General features: G+C 40.1%; 1 protein-coding gene across 1 annotated transcript; it reads right to left on the minus strand.

Moving 5' to 3' along the window:
- Nucleotides 1-12,012: 12,012 nt before the first annotated feature.
- On the minus strand, nucleotides 12,013-13,993 carry LOC131236263 (probable LRR receptor-like serine/threonine-protein kinase At3g47570). The gene is made up of 4 exons (XM_058233385.1): nucleotides 13,946-13,993; nucleotides 13,663-13,837; nucleotides 12,809-12,870; nucleotides 12,013-12,705 (listed from the first exon to the last, which is right to left on the minus strand). The coding sequence occupies exons 1-4, from the start codon at nucleotides 13,991-13,993 to the stop codon at nucleotides 12,013-12,015; spliced, it is 978 nt and encodes a 325-aa protein (XP_058089368.1).
- Nucleotides 13,994-16,096: the final 2,103 nt, after the last annotated feature.

Here is a 16,096-nt window from a genome sequence, read left to right on the forward strand (position 1 = left end):
TACGGGCTCGCCAAATGGATGAATGGTTTGGATATAATACATATCTCATGATGGGACCCACAGAATTTGTTGACGTCAATACAGCAGCTATATATTTGGTGTAAGGTACACCAACGAATCTGGATCCTACTTGGACGCGGATTAGCTACCGATGGACGTGGATTGCATCCTACCCCTGCGGGCAGGGCTCTATGAGGCCCACTGTGATGTAAGTATTTTATCCACACCGTTAATCATTTTTATATGATCATTTTAAGGTACCATACAAAAAATGAAATAGTTACATAGCTCCATTTGACCACATCAAAGGAAGCTGCATTGATAATGACACCCACCGTTGAAACCTTTCTAAGGGCCACTGTGATGTTTTTTTTACCACCCAACCTATTAATAAGGTCATGCAAACTTGGATGAAGTGAAAACACAAATTTCAGCTTGATCTGACACTTCTCCAGCTCCCAAGAAGTTTTTAATGGTGAACATTCAATCCCCACTTTGTGATCCACTAAAGCCCTGGAACTACCTCAATTTTTGGCTCATACCTTAAAATGATTATATAAAAATGATTAATGGTATGGACTCTCTTGATGGTTACCAATGATATCATGAAACAGAGAGGTGACTCTTAATATTGATAAGCCGAGATTGCACTTTACACCTATGGAACTCAATGTTTAGGATTTTTCTAATCGATGGATAATTACTTTGAACTTGATTATGAAATTTACCATGCGCTTAAGTCCAGGAGAAAGGAATGCCCAACATTCATGAATCTTCATATTTTTGCATCTCGATTATTCTTCACTAATTACTCGTGTTCACAGGAATTATCTCGTAATTCTCAACTTATTTTTCGCATAACTTGCTCGGGAGTAGCAAGATGCTGGTTGGGGGTTGTGTTGAGGGTCAAATATTGTATATTAGACCCCATTTATTACGTGGATTTACGAACATGGTACTGTTTAACGCCCGATTTTAACCGTGTTTGTGCTGCAGGGTGTATTTGCGAGCCTGAACTGAAAATGATCCAAAAAGCATAGATTTAACGCTCAAGAATCACCAAGGCAATGGACGGGACTCCAGGGGACCAAGATCAATACTAGAAACCCAAGAAAACTGAGAAACTGAAACTCAAGTGCCTTGGAAGATGTCCAGAATGCAAGATTACAGGCTTCCCACCATTCATTCAACTCAAAACTTCATACATGGACTTAGGACCATAAACAAACCGTACACGTCAAATCTCAGCTCCCGGATCCCAGTGGAAGTGGCTCAATAGACACATCAGCCCCTAAACCGTGATTTAGGGCCCACTTGCTATCTGAATGTGCCTCAACTTCGTTCCCCACGATTAAAAGGATATGAGAAAAGAGATGCACGGAACGGATCTCGCATATACACCCAAGTGGACCCCACCTTGAGTGGCGTGCGCATCCAACTCAATGAAAGTCCATAATTCTCACAATCTGAAGAGAACCTTCATCTACATACTCCCATGGTCACATTTTGTCGCAGAAAACCATGGGAGTTGTAATTAAATCATTACATTCATGACCATTATTCATGTTGATGATCCAAACCGTCCAAGTACTTCAGGGGGTGGCCACAACCCTTACCTACATGATATTTTGAGACCATGCAAGATTTTGCAACATCCCACCTGTTAAACGTCAGATGGACGGCGAAGTAAGCAAGCTTGTGGGCCACACCGATTTTCTCCAAAAAATACCCCTTCCCGGAGGGTTTTTCGTCCTGAACCCAGTGGACGGAATGAATTTCTCAAAATACATCACTGTGGGGCCCACTGACCATCACAGCGCATTCGCGTGGGCTCCGTTTCGTAGCAGAGCCTGCGGTTGATCTTAGTGGGCCACCATCAGGGCCCATCGGCCTAATCGGGACCATCCACCAGAAGACCTCGCTTTCTATCATCCAATCCTAGCTGACGAAATTACAGGAAGAAATGAAGATCGGGTTTTTAACCGTCTAAAAGGAAGACGAACAGTGCATGAAGAACTCCACGGACCACACCGCAATCAGTCAAGAACAGCCTATTCCCGATGGGTTTTTCGTCCTGCATCTAATGGACGGATTGGATTCTTCCGAAGAAATCAATAATGGGCCCCACCAAGCTTCATCGTAAGAAGCTTACGCAGCAGATTGTGCGTCCGAGAGCCCTGCTGCGCAGAGCGTCTATGACCAAAATTTTGGCCCTGATCAGGACCATCCAAACTTCATGTATGAAGAATTTGGACCCTTCCTTAGAGGCGAACAGATCAAGGTTCGATCTGTGAATGTTCAAACTGCTCCGATCCTTGCTGCCAAGAAGACAACTGTAGCTGCGTAATGCCTCTCTGCATGCAAAAAGAAATCCGTACACAGGGGAGTGCGTGAAACTCTAACCGACCTTTCCATGCTGACCGACCTTCCTACCACTATAAAAGGAAGGGAGGATCAGCAGATTTGGGACGTGGAGCACAGAGGAGAGAGAGAAGAGTAGAGTTGTTCCCCCTTTTTTTTTCTTTTGTTTATTTTATTTTGTTCAAGAGATTAGCCTAATCAAGTTTATGGGCTAAAACTCTTAGCTAGGGCTAAGAGGTGAAGCTTGTAGTGAGATGGGAGATTCTATTTTATGTCTTTAATTTAGTTTTTATTTCTAAACTGAATTTGATAATAGTTTAATCAAGGGATTGTTTTCAGTTTTTAATGGTCTGTTGTGACTAAAATTACAATAGGTCTGTGATAGCTTTGAGCATGTTCCTTTCCTTTTTATGTTTATGACGTCAGGAAGCCCTGTTGTTCACCATCATCTCCTGGGTATGTTTGGATGTCGGTACTCTTCATAACCTTCATAACATGATTGATTGGTTGATAATTAGTTTAATTCTGTTGTTTACTTTGTCTCATGGGCATGGTTTGGTGATGGAATCCATTCTAATTCATATACCTTTCATCTCTTTTAAACTATATCAAAGGAAGTTCAGTTTAACTGGATGAAGATGAACTCTACGTCTAGTTGAGTAATTTATGCAGGCATAAGATCTCCCTGATCTCTACAAGTGGATCCTCTGAATCCTTTGTTTCTCTTTTCTGATTTCGCTAAGTTTAGATAATTATTTCACCATTATTCCTCCAATTACAAGTGATTTAGATTTCATCTTAATCTAGTTCTAGTTCAAATTAGTTTCAGATTACGTACAGGTTTTAGTCCCTGTGGATTCGACCTCGGTCTCACCGAGTTTATTACTACATCACAACCCTCTACTTGGGGAGTGAACAAGTTTTTGGCGCCGTTGCCGGGGACTGACGGCTACGTATTTTTGAAATTAATTGGTTTTAGAATTAGTTTAAGATTAGGATTTTACTGACTTTAGTTTTAGGTTTTTCGTTCTATTTGATTTTTAGAAACTAACATGCTTTCCTGCTTTATATGATTTTGATAGACCTTTTAAAGTGGAAACTTCGTCCTAATTTCTTTATTTTCTCTATTCTCTAGATTAGGTTCTATTTTTTTTAGAAACTAACTTGTTTTGTTTGTTTTACAGGTTTTTAAGTTAGGATCCTCCAATCTGGTAACTTCTTTCTAACTTCTCCCCCTCTTACTTTCTATACTGCTGTAGGATTCTTTCTTTTGTTTTTTCGTAGGATTAAAATCAGAGTTAGGGTCTCATCATGTATATGCACGAGTGGGAAAGTCAGTACGCTGAGAAGAATAATCTATATTGGGATAATGACAATGGTAGAAATCAACCTATGTCTCAAAAATTTTCTGAAACTATCATCGAGAACCGACCGAAATATAATGATCCATCGGTTAAGAAGTCCTTACGCGATCATATGCGGGAGAATAATTACACCCCACGAATTAACAAAACAGTACGTGAGTGTTGGGGTTATCATAATTATGAGCGTGATGACTATTATCACCCATCAGATAAGAAGAAAACAATGCGTGATTATATTATGAGTGATAATATGTATTACCAACCATCAAATTCCCCCACCTATGATCCGTATGACTATAATTAGTGGAAACATCAAAATTGGGAAAATAAACCAACAAAATGTCATAGTGATTATTCTCTTGGATCTCCTACCTTTGAGATCCAACCAGAAATGATACAAGAGGATTCATGTTTTAATCTAAAACAATTCAACCAGCATGTTGCAGACATGATGAAATCACTTCGAATTTCAAGATACGTGATGTTGGTAATCTAGAACATTGCTTGGTTTTAGATCCCGATGAACAATTGGTGTTTGGTAATGATGATGAAGATAATCGAATGCCAAAGCCACATCAACGGCTATATTTAGTCTTTGAGTACGATTCAAACTCCTCGATTAAGGTTGTTCATCTACATTTGGATGCAACCACTTCTCCTTACTACCATTAGGCATGTACTCAAAACACTAGAGCTTTGAAATCATTGCCATTAAAATCAATGCTTGAGCAAACCGTTGAGATCTTGACAAGATTTCGATGCTGGATGTTTCTTAAAGCTTCGCATTCAGCTGCAAAACTCTTAAAAGCTCCTTGCTGTACGAGGTTGAGTACCTTCACTGCAACAAGTGTTTCAAAGCATTTTAAAATTCCTTTATATACATTACCGAAACTTCCCACACCAATTAAATTAGCTGAAGAAAACCCATTTGTTGCTTGAAGGAGATCTGCATAAGAAACTTGTAACCACTGATTCTCTGTGGAAGATGGAGAAGAAGCTTTCTTTGGAGAATTTCTTCTCCAATAAAGAGCTGCAATGATACAAGGCAGGAGAAACGAAGATAAAACCACAGTAATGACTGTGACTTTTACTCTTGGAGCAAGAGGCTTTCCTCTTTTCTTAGAAGCTTGCTTAAGGCACCCTGACAATTATAGTTCTGGTATATGATGCGGACACCAGGCCATTCAAAGTATATCAACGCAGGAGGCGTGCATTACCCGTGTCGATGTGGTTGGATGACGGATACGAGTCGGGTTTCTAGAGGTTGAAAACCTTACACATATGTTCGTGACATATGTAAGTTGCTTATAGGAGACACTTGGATCGTTGGATCGCGAGGATGGTGTGATCGGACCGTTGGATCGTCACGACACATTCATTACACCACCTTCAGGGCGCTATCATCGGGGCCCATCGGGCATTTTCAATTTGCATTTAGTTTATGAACATTTAACTTATTTAAGTTTTGAGATAGTTTGTGCACAATTTTGTGCAAATTTCTTTTTTTTTTAAACTTTTTTTAGTAGGGGTATTTTGGTAATTTCATGTAATTACGAATTTATAAGGGTTGCCCTAAACCCATAGCATGTTTTGTTATGTTTTATGAAAGAAAAACAAAGAGCTTTTTGCTTTTGACGATTTCGTCTTCAACTTCCAGTTATTGGAAGAGGGCGTGAGGTCCAGGTAAACGATTTCGCATCCCCTACTTCTTTCTCTTTCTCTCTTTTCTCAGGGTAATCTTTTCTTTAACCCCATTCTCTTCCTTTTCTCTTAGAATCTTTAGATCCAGAAGCCAAATCTTGTTTCTTTTTATCTAAATTATTAGATCTCAAAAGATTTTCATCCCCACATAAAACCCATCACCCAGATCTCAATTTAAAGAACCACCAATTCTTTTCTGAATTTTTCAGATTTCCCAATTCAGGAAATTCCTATTTTTCTGGATTAGAAATCCACTTGGATCGTTAGATGGACCTATTGCAAGACGAAAGTTCTATCTTTTGCTGGATCCAACTAAATTCAGATTTTAAGATTCAATACTTCGTGTTTGTGATGGATGGTCCTAATCAATGCTATATTAACCTTATTTCTTTCTTGTGTTTATGATGTATAAGGCAGAATGATATTTTATTTGTTTATTAATATTGCTTGAATCTGCCCCTTTCATATATCATGCTCATTTAAGGTTAGATTAGGCTGTCTTACATCAATTTTGGTATCAGAGCGTAGGTTCTTACATTGGGTCCTCTTAGATCGAGTTATCAAGAGTCTAGATTTTTATTTTATTTTATTTTTTTTAGGGTTTCATGCTTCGCATATAGAGTCTAGATCTGTAATTTTCAGATTTGCACAAAAAAAGAGTCTAAATCTAAAATTTTCCACATTTGCATCATTCTAAAAGGTAAGATCATCGGTGTCTATAGTCTTGTGTCAAAACAATCTCCTAGAGTCGTGTTTTAGGAAACCTAAGTTGAGTCTTATTGTGTATGCCCACTCGGACTGGTAAAGGATTTGGTCTACACCCAATTTTCACTATGGAACAGTTGACTGAGATGATGAACACGATCAACCAACGTTTGGCCACCATTGAGGTGCAATTTAGGAATACGAATACCCGTATGGATTAGATGGAAGCGTCCCTAAGAAATCTCCGACATTGGAGGGGATGAACAGTCTCACGTAGGGGTAGTTGAGGAACGGGTAGGAAATCGTGGTAGAGATCGTGGACCATGTGGCCGAGGGGTGGGACGTGGAGGGGCGTGAAATCCGCAGTCCGCTGTCGAGTATCATGACTGTTATGATGTCGATGAGAGGGTCTTAAAGAGTGTTAAAGTAGATGCTCCTAGTTTTGATGGGCGTCTTGACCCAAAAGTATTCCTTCATTGGTTAGCGGATATGGACCTTTATTTCGAATGGTATGAGATATCTGTGAACCGACAAGTGTAGTTTGCGAAAATGAAGCTTGTGTGTCAAGCTAAATTGTTTTGGACAAATATGGAGCGTAAGATCGAGAGATCAGGAGGTGTCTCGATCGCACATTGGGTAGAGATGAAGGAAGTCTTAAAAGAAAAATATCTTCCTCTTTCTTATCGTCAAAAGCTCTTAGATCAATGGCAGGCATTACGCCAAGGATTTATGTCGATTGCAGATTACATCGCAAAATTTGAGGAGTATATGATGCGGTGTGATATTCAGAAGGATCCCTTAGTGACGCTGGCGCATTTTAAGGTGGGTCTTTGTATGATCTACAGCGTGAGCTTATGACTCACGCAGTGGGTGACTTGGATCAGGATTACTAAGTTGTACAGGAGTTTGAGCTTTACCTAAAGTCTCCTGTCACGAGGCGCTTTGAGTCCCGAGACTCTAATGTTAGATCTGGTTTTCAGGGAGCCAAACCTAACATTGGAAGTCAGCCTAGGGTGCAGGCTAGTGCACCGCTTAAGCTTAAGGATGATAAGGGCAAAGGTGTCCTTGGTGTCAATCCTAGCAGTGGTGGTCACTTGAGATGTTATGAGTGTGGAGGTATAAGTCATTTCGCATATCAGTGCATGGCAAAGACTCGCGGGAAAGCTTTAGTCATAGGCGAGTCAAATGAAAATGCGGATGACATGGATGATTATGAAGTTGAGGAATAACACCCAGAGATAGGTGCTAGTGATTATGAAGAAGAAGAAGTAGAGACTGCACCACTAGCTGTAGTTAGATGTGCTTTATTGTAGGCTAAAGAGAGTGATGATTGGCACAGAAGCACAATTTTTTACACATTTATCAAGAGCGGTGACAAAAATTACAAAGTCATCGTGGATAATGATAGTTGCACCAACGTGGTCTCAGCTAGCACAGTCACTCGTTTGGGTTTGAAGCCCATCCCTCACCCTCAACCCTACAAGGTTTCTTGGGTTGACACGTCTTCTATGCCTGTGTCTCAACAGCGTTTAGTCTCCATCCAAATCGGTTCATATAAAGACATATTGTAGTGTGATATTTTACCTATGGATGTAAGTCACATCATTCTTGGGAGGCCGTGGTTATACGATAGAGATGTCACGATTTTTGGTTGCTTGAACATGTGTACATTCACGCATGAGGACAAGAAAATCAAGATTAATCCGTTACCAACCAAGAGCCACATGGACAAGACTAAGGATGTGAAAACGAGTGAGTCAAGGAAGGATGTGAGGAAATCTATTCTGAAATCTCTGCATATCATAAATGCAAAAGAATTTGAGAAAGAGACAGAGGATGATTCAACGGTGTATGCCCTTATGGCTAGGGAAGTTACACCCAAGGTTCATGTAGAGTTACCCCTTGGGGTGACTTCGGTTCTTGAGGAGTACAGTGATGTTTTCCCTGAGGATTTACCAGATGAGCTTCCACCTATGCAGAACATCCAGTATGCTATTGATCTCGTCCCGGGGTCTTCTTTATCGAACCTCATTACAAGATGAATCTTGCAAAGCATGCAAAGTTGCATAGATAGGTAAATGAGCTCCTGCAAAAAGGTTTCATCCATGAGAGCATGAGTCCGTGTGCCGTACCAGCGTTATTAATGCCTAAGAAAGATGGTACGTGGCGGATGTGTGTGGATAGTAGGGCCATTAATAAGATCACGATCAAGTATCGATTTTCGATTCCGAGGCTTGTGATATGTTAGACATGATGGCCAGATCCACTATTTTTTCCAATATAGACCTCAAGAGCAGGTATCACCAGATACGCATACGCCCTAGAGATGAGTGGAAGACAGCCTTTGAGACGAAGGATGGGTTGTATGATTGGTTGGTCATGACCTTTGGTTTAACTAATGCACCCAGTACTTTTATGCGTGTGATGACCCAGGTTTTAAGACCCTTTATGTGGAAGTTCTTAGTGGTTTATTTTGATGACATAATCATATATAGTACCACTAAAGAGCTGCATCTCGACCACTTGAGGCAGGTCTGTAGTGTCCTGAGGGCGGAGAGGTTATGTGCGAACCTTAAGAAATGTTCGTTCATGTCTGATAGGGTTGTCTTCTTAGGGTTCATAGTGTCGTCTGTAGGGATGCGAGCAGATCCAGAAAAAGTCAAGGCCATAGTTGACTGGCCTGAACCGCGGAACATACATGAAGTGAGAAGCTTTCATGGCTTAGCCACATTTTATCATCAGTTCATTCAAGGATTTAACACTATTATGGCTCCCATTACTGATTGCATTAAAAAAGGAGAGTTCATATGGTCTAAGGCCGTAGCTAGGGCATTCAAAGATATTAATAGCAAGATGATAGAGGCTCCCGTCATGCGTCTTCTAGATTTTTTTAAAGTCTTTGAAGTAGCGTGTGATGCTTTAGGCATAGGTATATGAGGAGTACTAAGCCAAGAGGGTCATCCAGTTGCCTATTTCAGTGAGAAACTGAATGAAGCAAAACTAAAGTATTCCACTTATGACAAAGAATTTTATACGGTTGTGCAGTTGCTACATCATTGGCATCATTATCTTCTACCGCAAGAATTTGTCTTATTTTCTGATCACGAGGCTTTGAGGTATTTGAATTTCCAAAAAAAGCTTAACCCAAGGCATGCCAAGTGGGCAGCGTTTCTTCAGGAATATTCATTTGTCATGAAATATAAAACCGGGATCGAGAACAAACTAGTTGATGCCCTTAGTAGGAGAGTGACATACTCAACTCCTTGAGTGTAGATGTTGTCGGGTTTGAGCAATTGAAAGACGAGTATCCCATGTATCTAAATTTTGCGGGAACATACGTGTCACTCTTAAGTGCCCAGCATAGTTCGGGTGAGTTTTTGCTAAAAGATGGTTTCCTTTTCAAAGGAGACCGACTTTGTATTCCTCGTACTTCCCTCTGGGATTTTCTTGTTTGGGAGCTTCATGCGGGAGGTATTGTTGGCCATTTTGGTCGAGATAAGACCATCGCCCGAGTGGAGGATTGGTTTTATTGGCCAAGTCTCAAGTGAGATGTAGTCAAAATTTTAGGGCAATGTCGAACATGTCAACTGGCAAAACAGAAGAAGCAAAATACTGGATTGTTCACGCCATTGCCAGTGCCACACGCACCGTGACAAGACATCAGTATGGATTTTTGGCTAGGACTTCCCCAGACAATTAAAAAGCACGATTCCATTTTTGTAGTCGCGAACCGTTTCTCAAAAATGGCTCACTTTCTCCCTTGTTCTAAAACCTCAAATGCGTCCAACATATAGCTGAGATTTTCTTTGAGAGGGTAGTTCGATTACATGGTTTGCCTAAGACCATAGTGTCTGACAGGGATGTCCGGTTTACTAGTTATTTTTGGAAGACATTATAGCATATGATGGGTACAAGACTCCAGTTCTAGTCTGCCTACCATCCTCAACTGATGGCGAAACTGAGGTTGTGAATCGAAGTCTCAGAAATCTAATACGATGTTTAGTGGGTGAACACATTAAAACTTGAGACTTAGTCCTGCCAGTCGCCGAGTTTGCATATAACAGTTCAGTTAATAGGCTTATGGGTATGAGTCCATTCGAGATTGTTAGTGGTTACAAACCTAGACTACCCATAGATTTGTTACCTGTGTCAGTCACCCAGAGGACCTCAGAGTCAGCCGATGCATTTTCCCATCACATTCATGAGTTGCATTCGGAGATTAGGAGGCGGATAAATGCTAGTAATGAACAATACAAAATTTTAGCCGACTTACATCGTAAAATTTAAGAATTTAATGAGGGTGATTATGTAATTGTTAGGATGAGGCCAGAACAGTTCCCACAGGGTACCGTTAAGAAGTTACAAGCACGCAGTGTTGGACCATTTAAGATTCTGAAAAAGATTGGGTCCAATGCGTATGTGATAGATCTTCCACCTCGCATGGGGATTAGTTTAACATTCAATATGGATGATCTTATGCCTTGTTCAAACCATCCCATAGACCCTAATTTTATTCCAAACCATTTGCCTATTTCTGAATTTTCTTCCCAACCTACACCACTTATGCCTACTATACCTGAGATAAGAGAAGAAATTGAAGGAATTGTGGATGAGCAAATTGTTTCCACTCGAGATGGTGGATTTCAGAGGTACTTAGTGAAGTGGAAGAATAGACCATCATCCAACTGTACATGGTTGACAGAAGCAGAGTTGCAGCGACTAGATCCAGATTTGCTAGAAAAGCACAAGAGTTTTATCTCGCCGGAGTCGAGATCTTCTCAGCCGAGGGGAGTTGATGCGGACACTAGGCCATTCAAAGTATATCAACGCAGGAGGCATGCATTACCCGTGTCAATGTGGTTGGATGACGGATACGGGTCAGGTTTCTAGAGGTTGAAGACCTTACACATGTGTTCATGACATGTGTAAGTTGCTTATAAGAGACACTTGGACCGTTGGATCGCCAGGATTATGTGATCAGACTGTTGGATCGTCACGGCCCACCTTCATCATACTACTTTCAGGGCGCTATCATCGGGGCCCGTCGGGCATTTTCAATTTGCATTTAGTTTATAAACATTTAACTTATTTAAGTTTTGAGACAGTTTGTGCACAATTTTGTGCGATTTTTTTTTGAAACTTTTTTTAGTAGGAGTATTTTAGTAATTTCATGTAATTACGAATTTATAAGGGTTGCCCTAAACCCATAGCATGTTATGTTATGTTTTATGAAAGAAAAACAAAGAGTTTTTTGCTTTTGACGATTTCGTCTTCAACTTCTAATTATTGGAAGAGGGCATGAAGCCCAGGTACTCATCCCCTACTTCTTCCTCTTTCTCTCTTTTCTCAAGGTAATCTTTTCTTTAACCACATTCTCTTCCTTTTCTCTTAGAATCTTTAGATCTAGAAGTCAAATCTTATTTCTTTTTATCTAAATCATTAGATCTCAAAAGATTTTCATCCCCACATAAAACTCATCACCCAGATCTCAATTTAAAGAACTACTAATTCTTTTCTGAATTTTATAGATTTCCCAATCCAAGAAATTCCTATTTTTCTGGATTAGAAAATCCGCCTGGATCATTAGATGGACTTATTGCAAGACGAAAGTTCTATCTTTCACCGGATCCAACTAAATTCAGATTTTAAAATTCAATACTTCGTGTTTATGATGGATGGCCCTAATCAATGCTATATTAACCTTATTTCTTTCCTGTGTTTATGATGTATAAGGCAAACTGATATTTTATTTGTTTGTTAATATTGCATGAATCTGCCCCTTTCATATATCATGCTCATTTAAGGTTAGATTAAGCCATCCTACATCAATATACCTCCACAGAGTTTGCTATTTCCGTCAATTGAAATTGCGCTGGCATTTCTAAAGATTCCTCCTTTTGGGCACTTCACCCGCGAAATTATTAAACAACAAATTCAAATACAGTAAGAAATGAAATTCTTCGAAATACTTTGGAATCTGCCCAGACAAGTTATTGCGCAAAAAATCAAGCTCTTTGATACCTTTTAAATTCTTTAGAGACTCTGGAATGGTTCCTTGAAACAAGTTGCCATGAATATAAAGCAACTCCATGCTCTGACACTTTCCCAACGTATCTGGAATTTCACCTGATAGTTTGTTCTCTGAGGCGTCCATTTCCCTAATATTTTCCAAGTTATCAACTTCCAGCAGGAGAGACCCAGTGAATGAGTTACCAGACATGTTGATTTTAACTGCGCCAACTTGTTTGAGTATGGTACCATTGAATTTATTTTGAGGAATGAACAATTGTTCCAAAAATCCCCAATTTCCAAAACTCGATGGTATGCTTCCATGGAAATCATTTCCATCCAAGAGGAGAATACTCAATCGAGTGATGTTGCCAATTGAAGATGGGATTTTCCCTGAAAATTTATTTCGACGGAGATTCTGTAGAGTTGTGTTGGCTTGGACATCCAATGTGTAGGTTAGCCAAAATTTGTGAATCTCTTGAATTAATCTTTCCCTGATCTGAACACTACAACCATCTTCTTGATTGATGCCAATCACCCTCCTAGCCTTGCTTTTTGTAAATTTCTACAACACCACCATCAGTTTGTCTACAAAATTCAGTCATCCAATTTCCCAAGTCAAAATTATTTTTCTGTCAAAAACTTAAAGACTTTTCAGCATGCCTCACCAATCCAATAGCATTAACTAGAGCATGAACTATGGGAGCTTTCACAACTGGAAGCTTTGAACCTGCGTTAGAAATCTTACCGCTATGATAACAATCAAAGTGTTTAAAATAAGTTGATTTCATTAGTTTATATATAATAGCTGAATACTGTATAAGTTGCATCAAACAAAGTTCTACTCTATCAATCTCACAATTGAATTAGAAGATAATGGTGGAGTCACACAATGCTCAGCAGAACATGCCTCCATCTGGTGGGCCCCACCATGGATGGGTGATGGACCAAACCCCCATCAAACAATTACGTCCATCTCATTAATGGTAATTGCCTATTGCAGATTGCCCCTTGGCCTTCTCTTATGTTCCTTTTATCCATCCATTTGCAAGTCAATTATTGAATAGCTCAAATTATCCAATAGAGGTAGGTACCTTTGCAGCGTCAAGCATCTACGATAAGGCCCACCAGATGAACGGTCTACCCATGTGAAAATGCTACTATAATTCAAACCCAAATTGCATATTTCCCCATTGTTATTAAATTTTTTTTTTGAAAAAAAGAACAGATAGAAAAGAAAAAATTTGACGTTTTCCTAAAATCCAAAAAGAAGAAGAAGAAGAAGAAGAAGAAGAAGAACTCACTGGAAGAGGATAAGTGAAAAGGATCGCATTCTTCTCCTTTTTGTAGATGATCAACTGCAACAATCCGTTGAAGACGATATACTTGCCAAAAAGGAGTCAAAGATCTCAAAATAGTAATAATAAATAAATAAATAAATAAAATAAAATCCAATTTCCAATAGATAGATTACACTGCAAAAACACTGAAAAGAAGATGATTTCTTCTCCGAGAGATGTACAAGAATTAGGTTTTGAAGGATACAATGCGATGCAACCGATGAGGAAATCTTTGTTTTCCGGGAACTTCTTACGGTAGAACTGCGCGACGAGAGCAATGGTGATGATGACCGTTCCCACAAGCAATCTAATGTTTCTCAGACGCACGTCTTCGGTGTATCCCCAGCCAGTGACGATCTGCAAGAAGAGAAGAGTTAGAACCTCATGTACAGTCTCTGAAAACCCTAGAAATGCAAGAGAGAGATCAAGATAGATAGATAGGGGGGAGGTCTAGGGTTTTGGAACCTCGGAGACGGATTCGTCGAGAAGGTGTTTGATGGAATGAGGATCCATCAAATTAGCTTTTTTAGGGTTGGGTTTGGGAGATGAGCTGCTGCCGTTGCTCGCCAACTCTCTCTCTCTTCTTCCTTCTTTCTAGCTTTTCCTATTTCCACCGTCTCCGAAGACAGAATACTCACATGCAAGCAATAATCGGAGGAAGCAGCGCGGTAGGGTTGGGGAAGCGGATTGTGTACTGAGTAAACTCTGTGGGAGCCACCGTGATTTATTCATTTTATCCGCTCCGTCCATCCATTTTACTCTATCCAAAGCTCCGGTGGACCACGTCATAAGAAACATTGTGAATTGAACTTCTACCGTTGAAAAATTCTCGGGGGCCATTGAAGTTTTGGATCAATCTGATAAATGTGTTTTCCCTTCGTCCATGTCTGTGTGATCTTTCAAAAAGTTTGGATGACAAATAAAGACCCAGGAAGGTTTCAACGGTGGAAATCATCATTTTTCCTGTTTCATGTGATGTGGTCCACTTGAGGTTTAAGTATGCTTCAATGTTAAGCTCAACCTCTAACATAAGCTGAAAAAATGGATGAATGGCATGGATAAATTACAAACATTCACGGTGGGCCCAACAGAGTTTACTCGGTCTGATAAAAGATTTGATTTGGCCGTGACCTCATGACCAGCCAATTAGTTAGTGTCAAAGCTATGTGGGCCCACCATGATGTATGTGTTTTTTCCATGCTGGCCCTCATTTTTTAAAAAGAAAATTATATATATTCATTTTAATGCATGAGCCCAAAATATGAGGCAGATCCAAATCTTCATGTGGACTACACCACAAGAAATAGTTGGATCGACCACCGTTGAAACTTTCTCAGGGTCCACCATAAAGTATATTTTCCATCCAACTTGTTCATAGGGTCAGACAAGATGGTGATGATGAGAAAATACAAACATCAGCTTGATCTAAAACACCTATGGCCCTAAGGAGTTTTTGAAGGTAAGAATTCAATCCCTACTGTTTCTTGTGGCGGGGTGCACTTGAGCTTTGTATCTGCCTTGCTCATGCCCTAAAATAAGCTAGAAAAATGAATGAACGGAACACATACATCATAGTGGGGACCGCAGGGCTTTGACATCAGCTACCTGGCTGGATCGGAAATGGGCACACCTAGCTTTGGGTTTGGTTTGGCCTGATCTTCGTGGCTTGTTCGTGGGATGCAGGCCTGAGGGTTATGCATGGCCTAGCGCGACTAGCTTGGCATTGGTGACTGAGATTCGTAGTTCCTAGCTTGAGCCTGCCTTGGGTCATGCAAGGCATGGACCTTGATTCATGGGCTAGACTTAGACATAATATAGGCTAGCCCATTTTAGATGCCAGCACATGGGCCACTCGAACCATGGTTTTAAGACTTGGACGAGCCTAATGAGATTCGTCGAAGTTAGCTCAAACTTGGTCCGACTTGATCCGGTAAGCCAGGCCTGGTCCACATCAACTCAGGTCGTGCAGGAAATGACACGGGTTAATGGTTCATGGGGTGCTGGACTTGGACAAGCAATAGGTTGGCCCATTTGCGATGCTAGTTTATGGGCTAGGCTTGACCAATGGTTTAAGATTTAGCCGAGTCTGATGTGACTTGTCAGAGTCAACTCAGTTTGGTTGGACGTGTTCTAACTCTATGATTTCTTAAAGGGAAGCCTCCTTATACCATGCCGTTTTGTGCTATTGGCCACTTGAATCTAAGGTCTGGTCAAACCATCTTTTCAAGATTAGTAGTCAGATGTTGAATGAATGCCTTCAATTTATGCAGAAATAAGGGACATTGATTGATTGATAATGTTCAATCAAATGAATCTCCCTAAAATTAGATGGATTGTTTTCTGAATGTCCTGGACCATGCTTGATGGATTGAATCATTGGGTCGATCAATCAATAGCAATTTAAAAAGTATCCCAATCTCTATGAAATGTTTTTATTATGTTCAATTGATCAAACATGCATCCTTGATCGATTGAGGATTGCTCGATCAATGTCGATTGATCGACAATGCACACGGAATTGCATAAGTGCATGATTTGTTTTTAATTTCGATTGTAGTAGTATATATAAGGTGTAATCAGAATTAGAGTGAATTTTAAGACGTTCGTAAGAGTAAT

This window comes from Magnolia sinica, unplaced genomic scaffold (genome assembly GCF_029962835.1).
Source record: "Magnolia sinica isolate HGM2019 unplaced genomic scaffold, MsV1 ctg348, whole genome shotgun sequence".
In the NCBI taxonomy this organism is placed as follows: domain Eukaryota; kingdom Viridiplantae; phylum Streptophyta; class Magnoliopsida; order Magnoliales; family Magnoliaceae; genus Magnolia; species Magnolia sinica.

Bases quoted from the DNA above. Each gene is read 5' to 3' on its own strand.
- LOC131236263 (XM_058233385.1), bottom strand. From the start codon at position 13,993: ATGGATCCTCATTCCATCAAACACCTTCTCGACGAATCCGTCTCCGAG. The intron at 13,838-13,945 runs GTTCCAAAACCC...CTCTTCTTGCAG, and splicing joins TCGACGAATCCGTCTCCGAG to ATCGTCACTGGCTGGGGATA. The intron at 12,871-13,662 runs GTACATCTCTCG...TTTCTAACGCAG, and splicing joins TCCTTCAAAACCTAATTCTT to GTTCAAAGCTTCCAGTTGTG.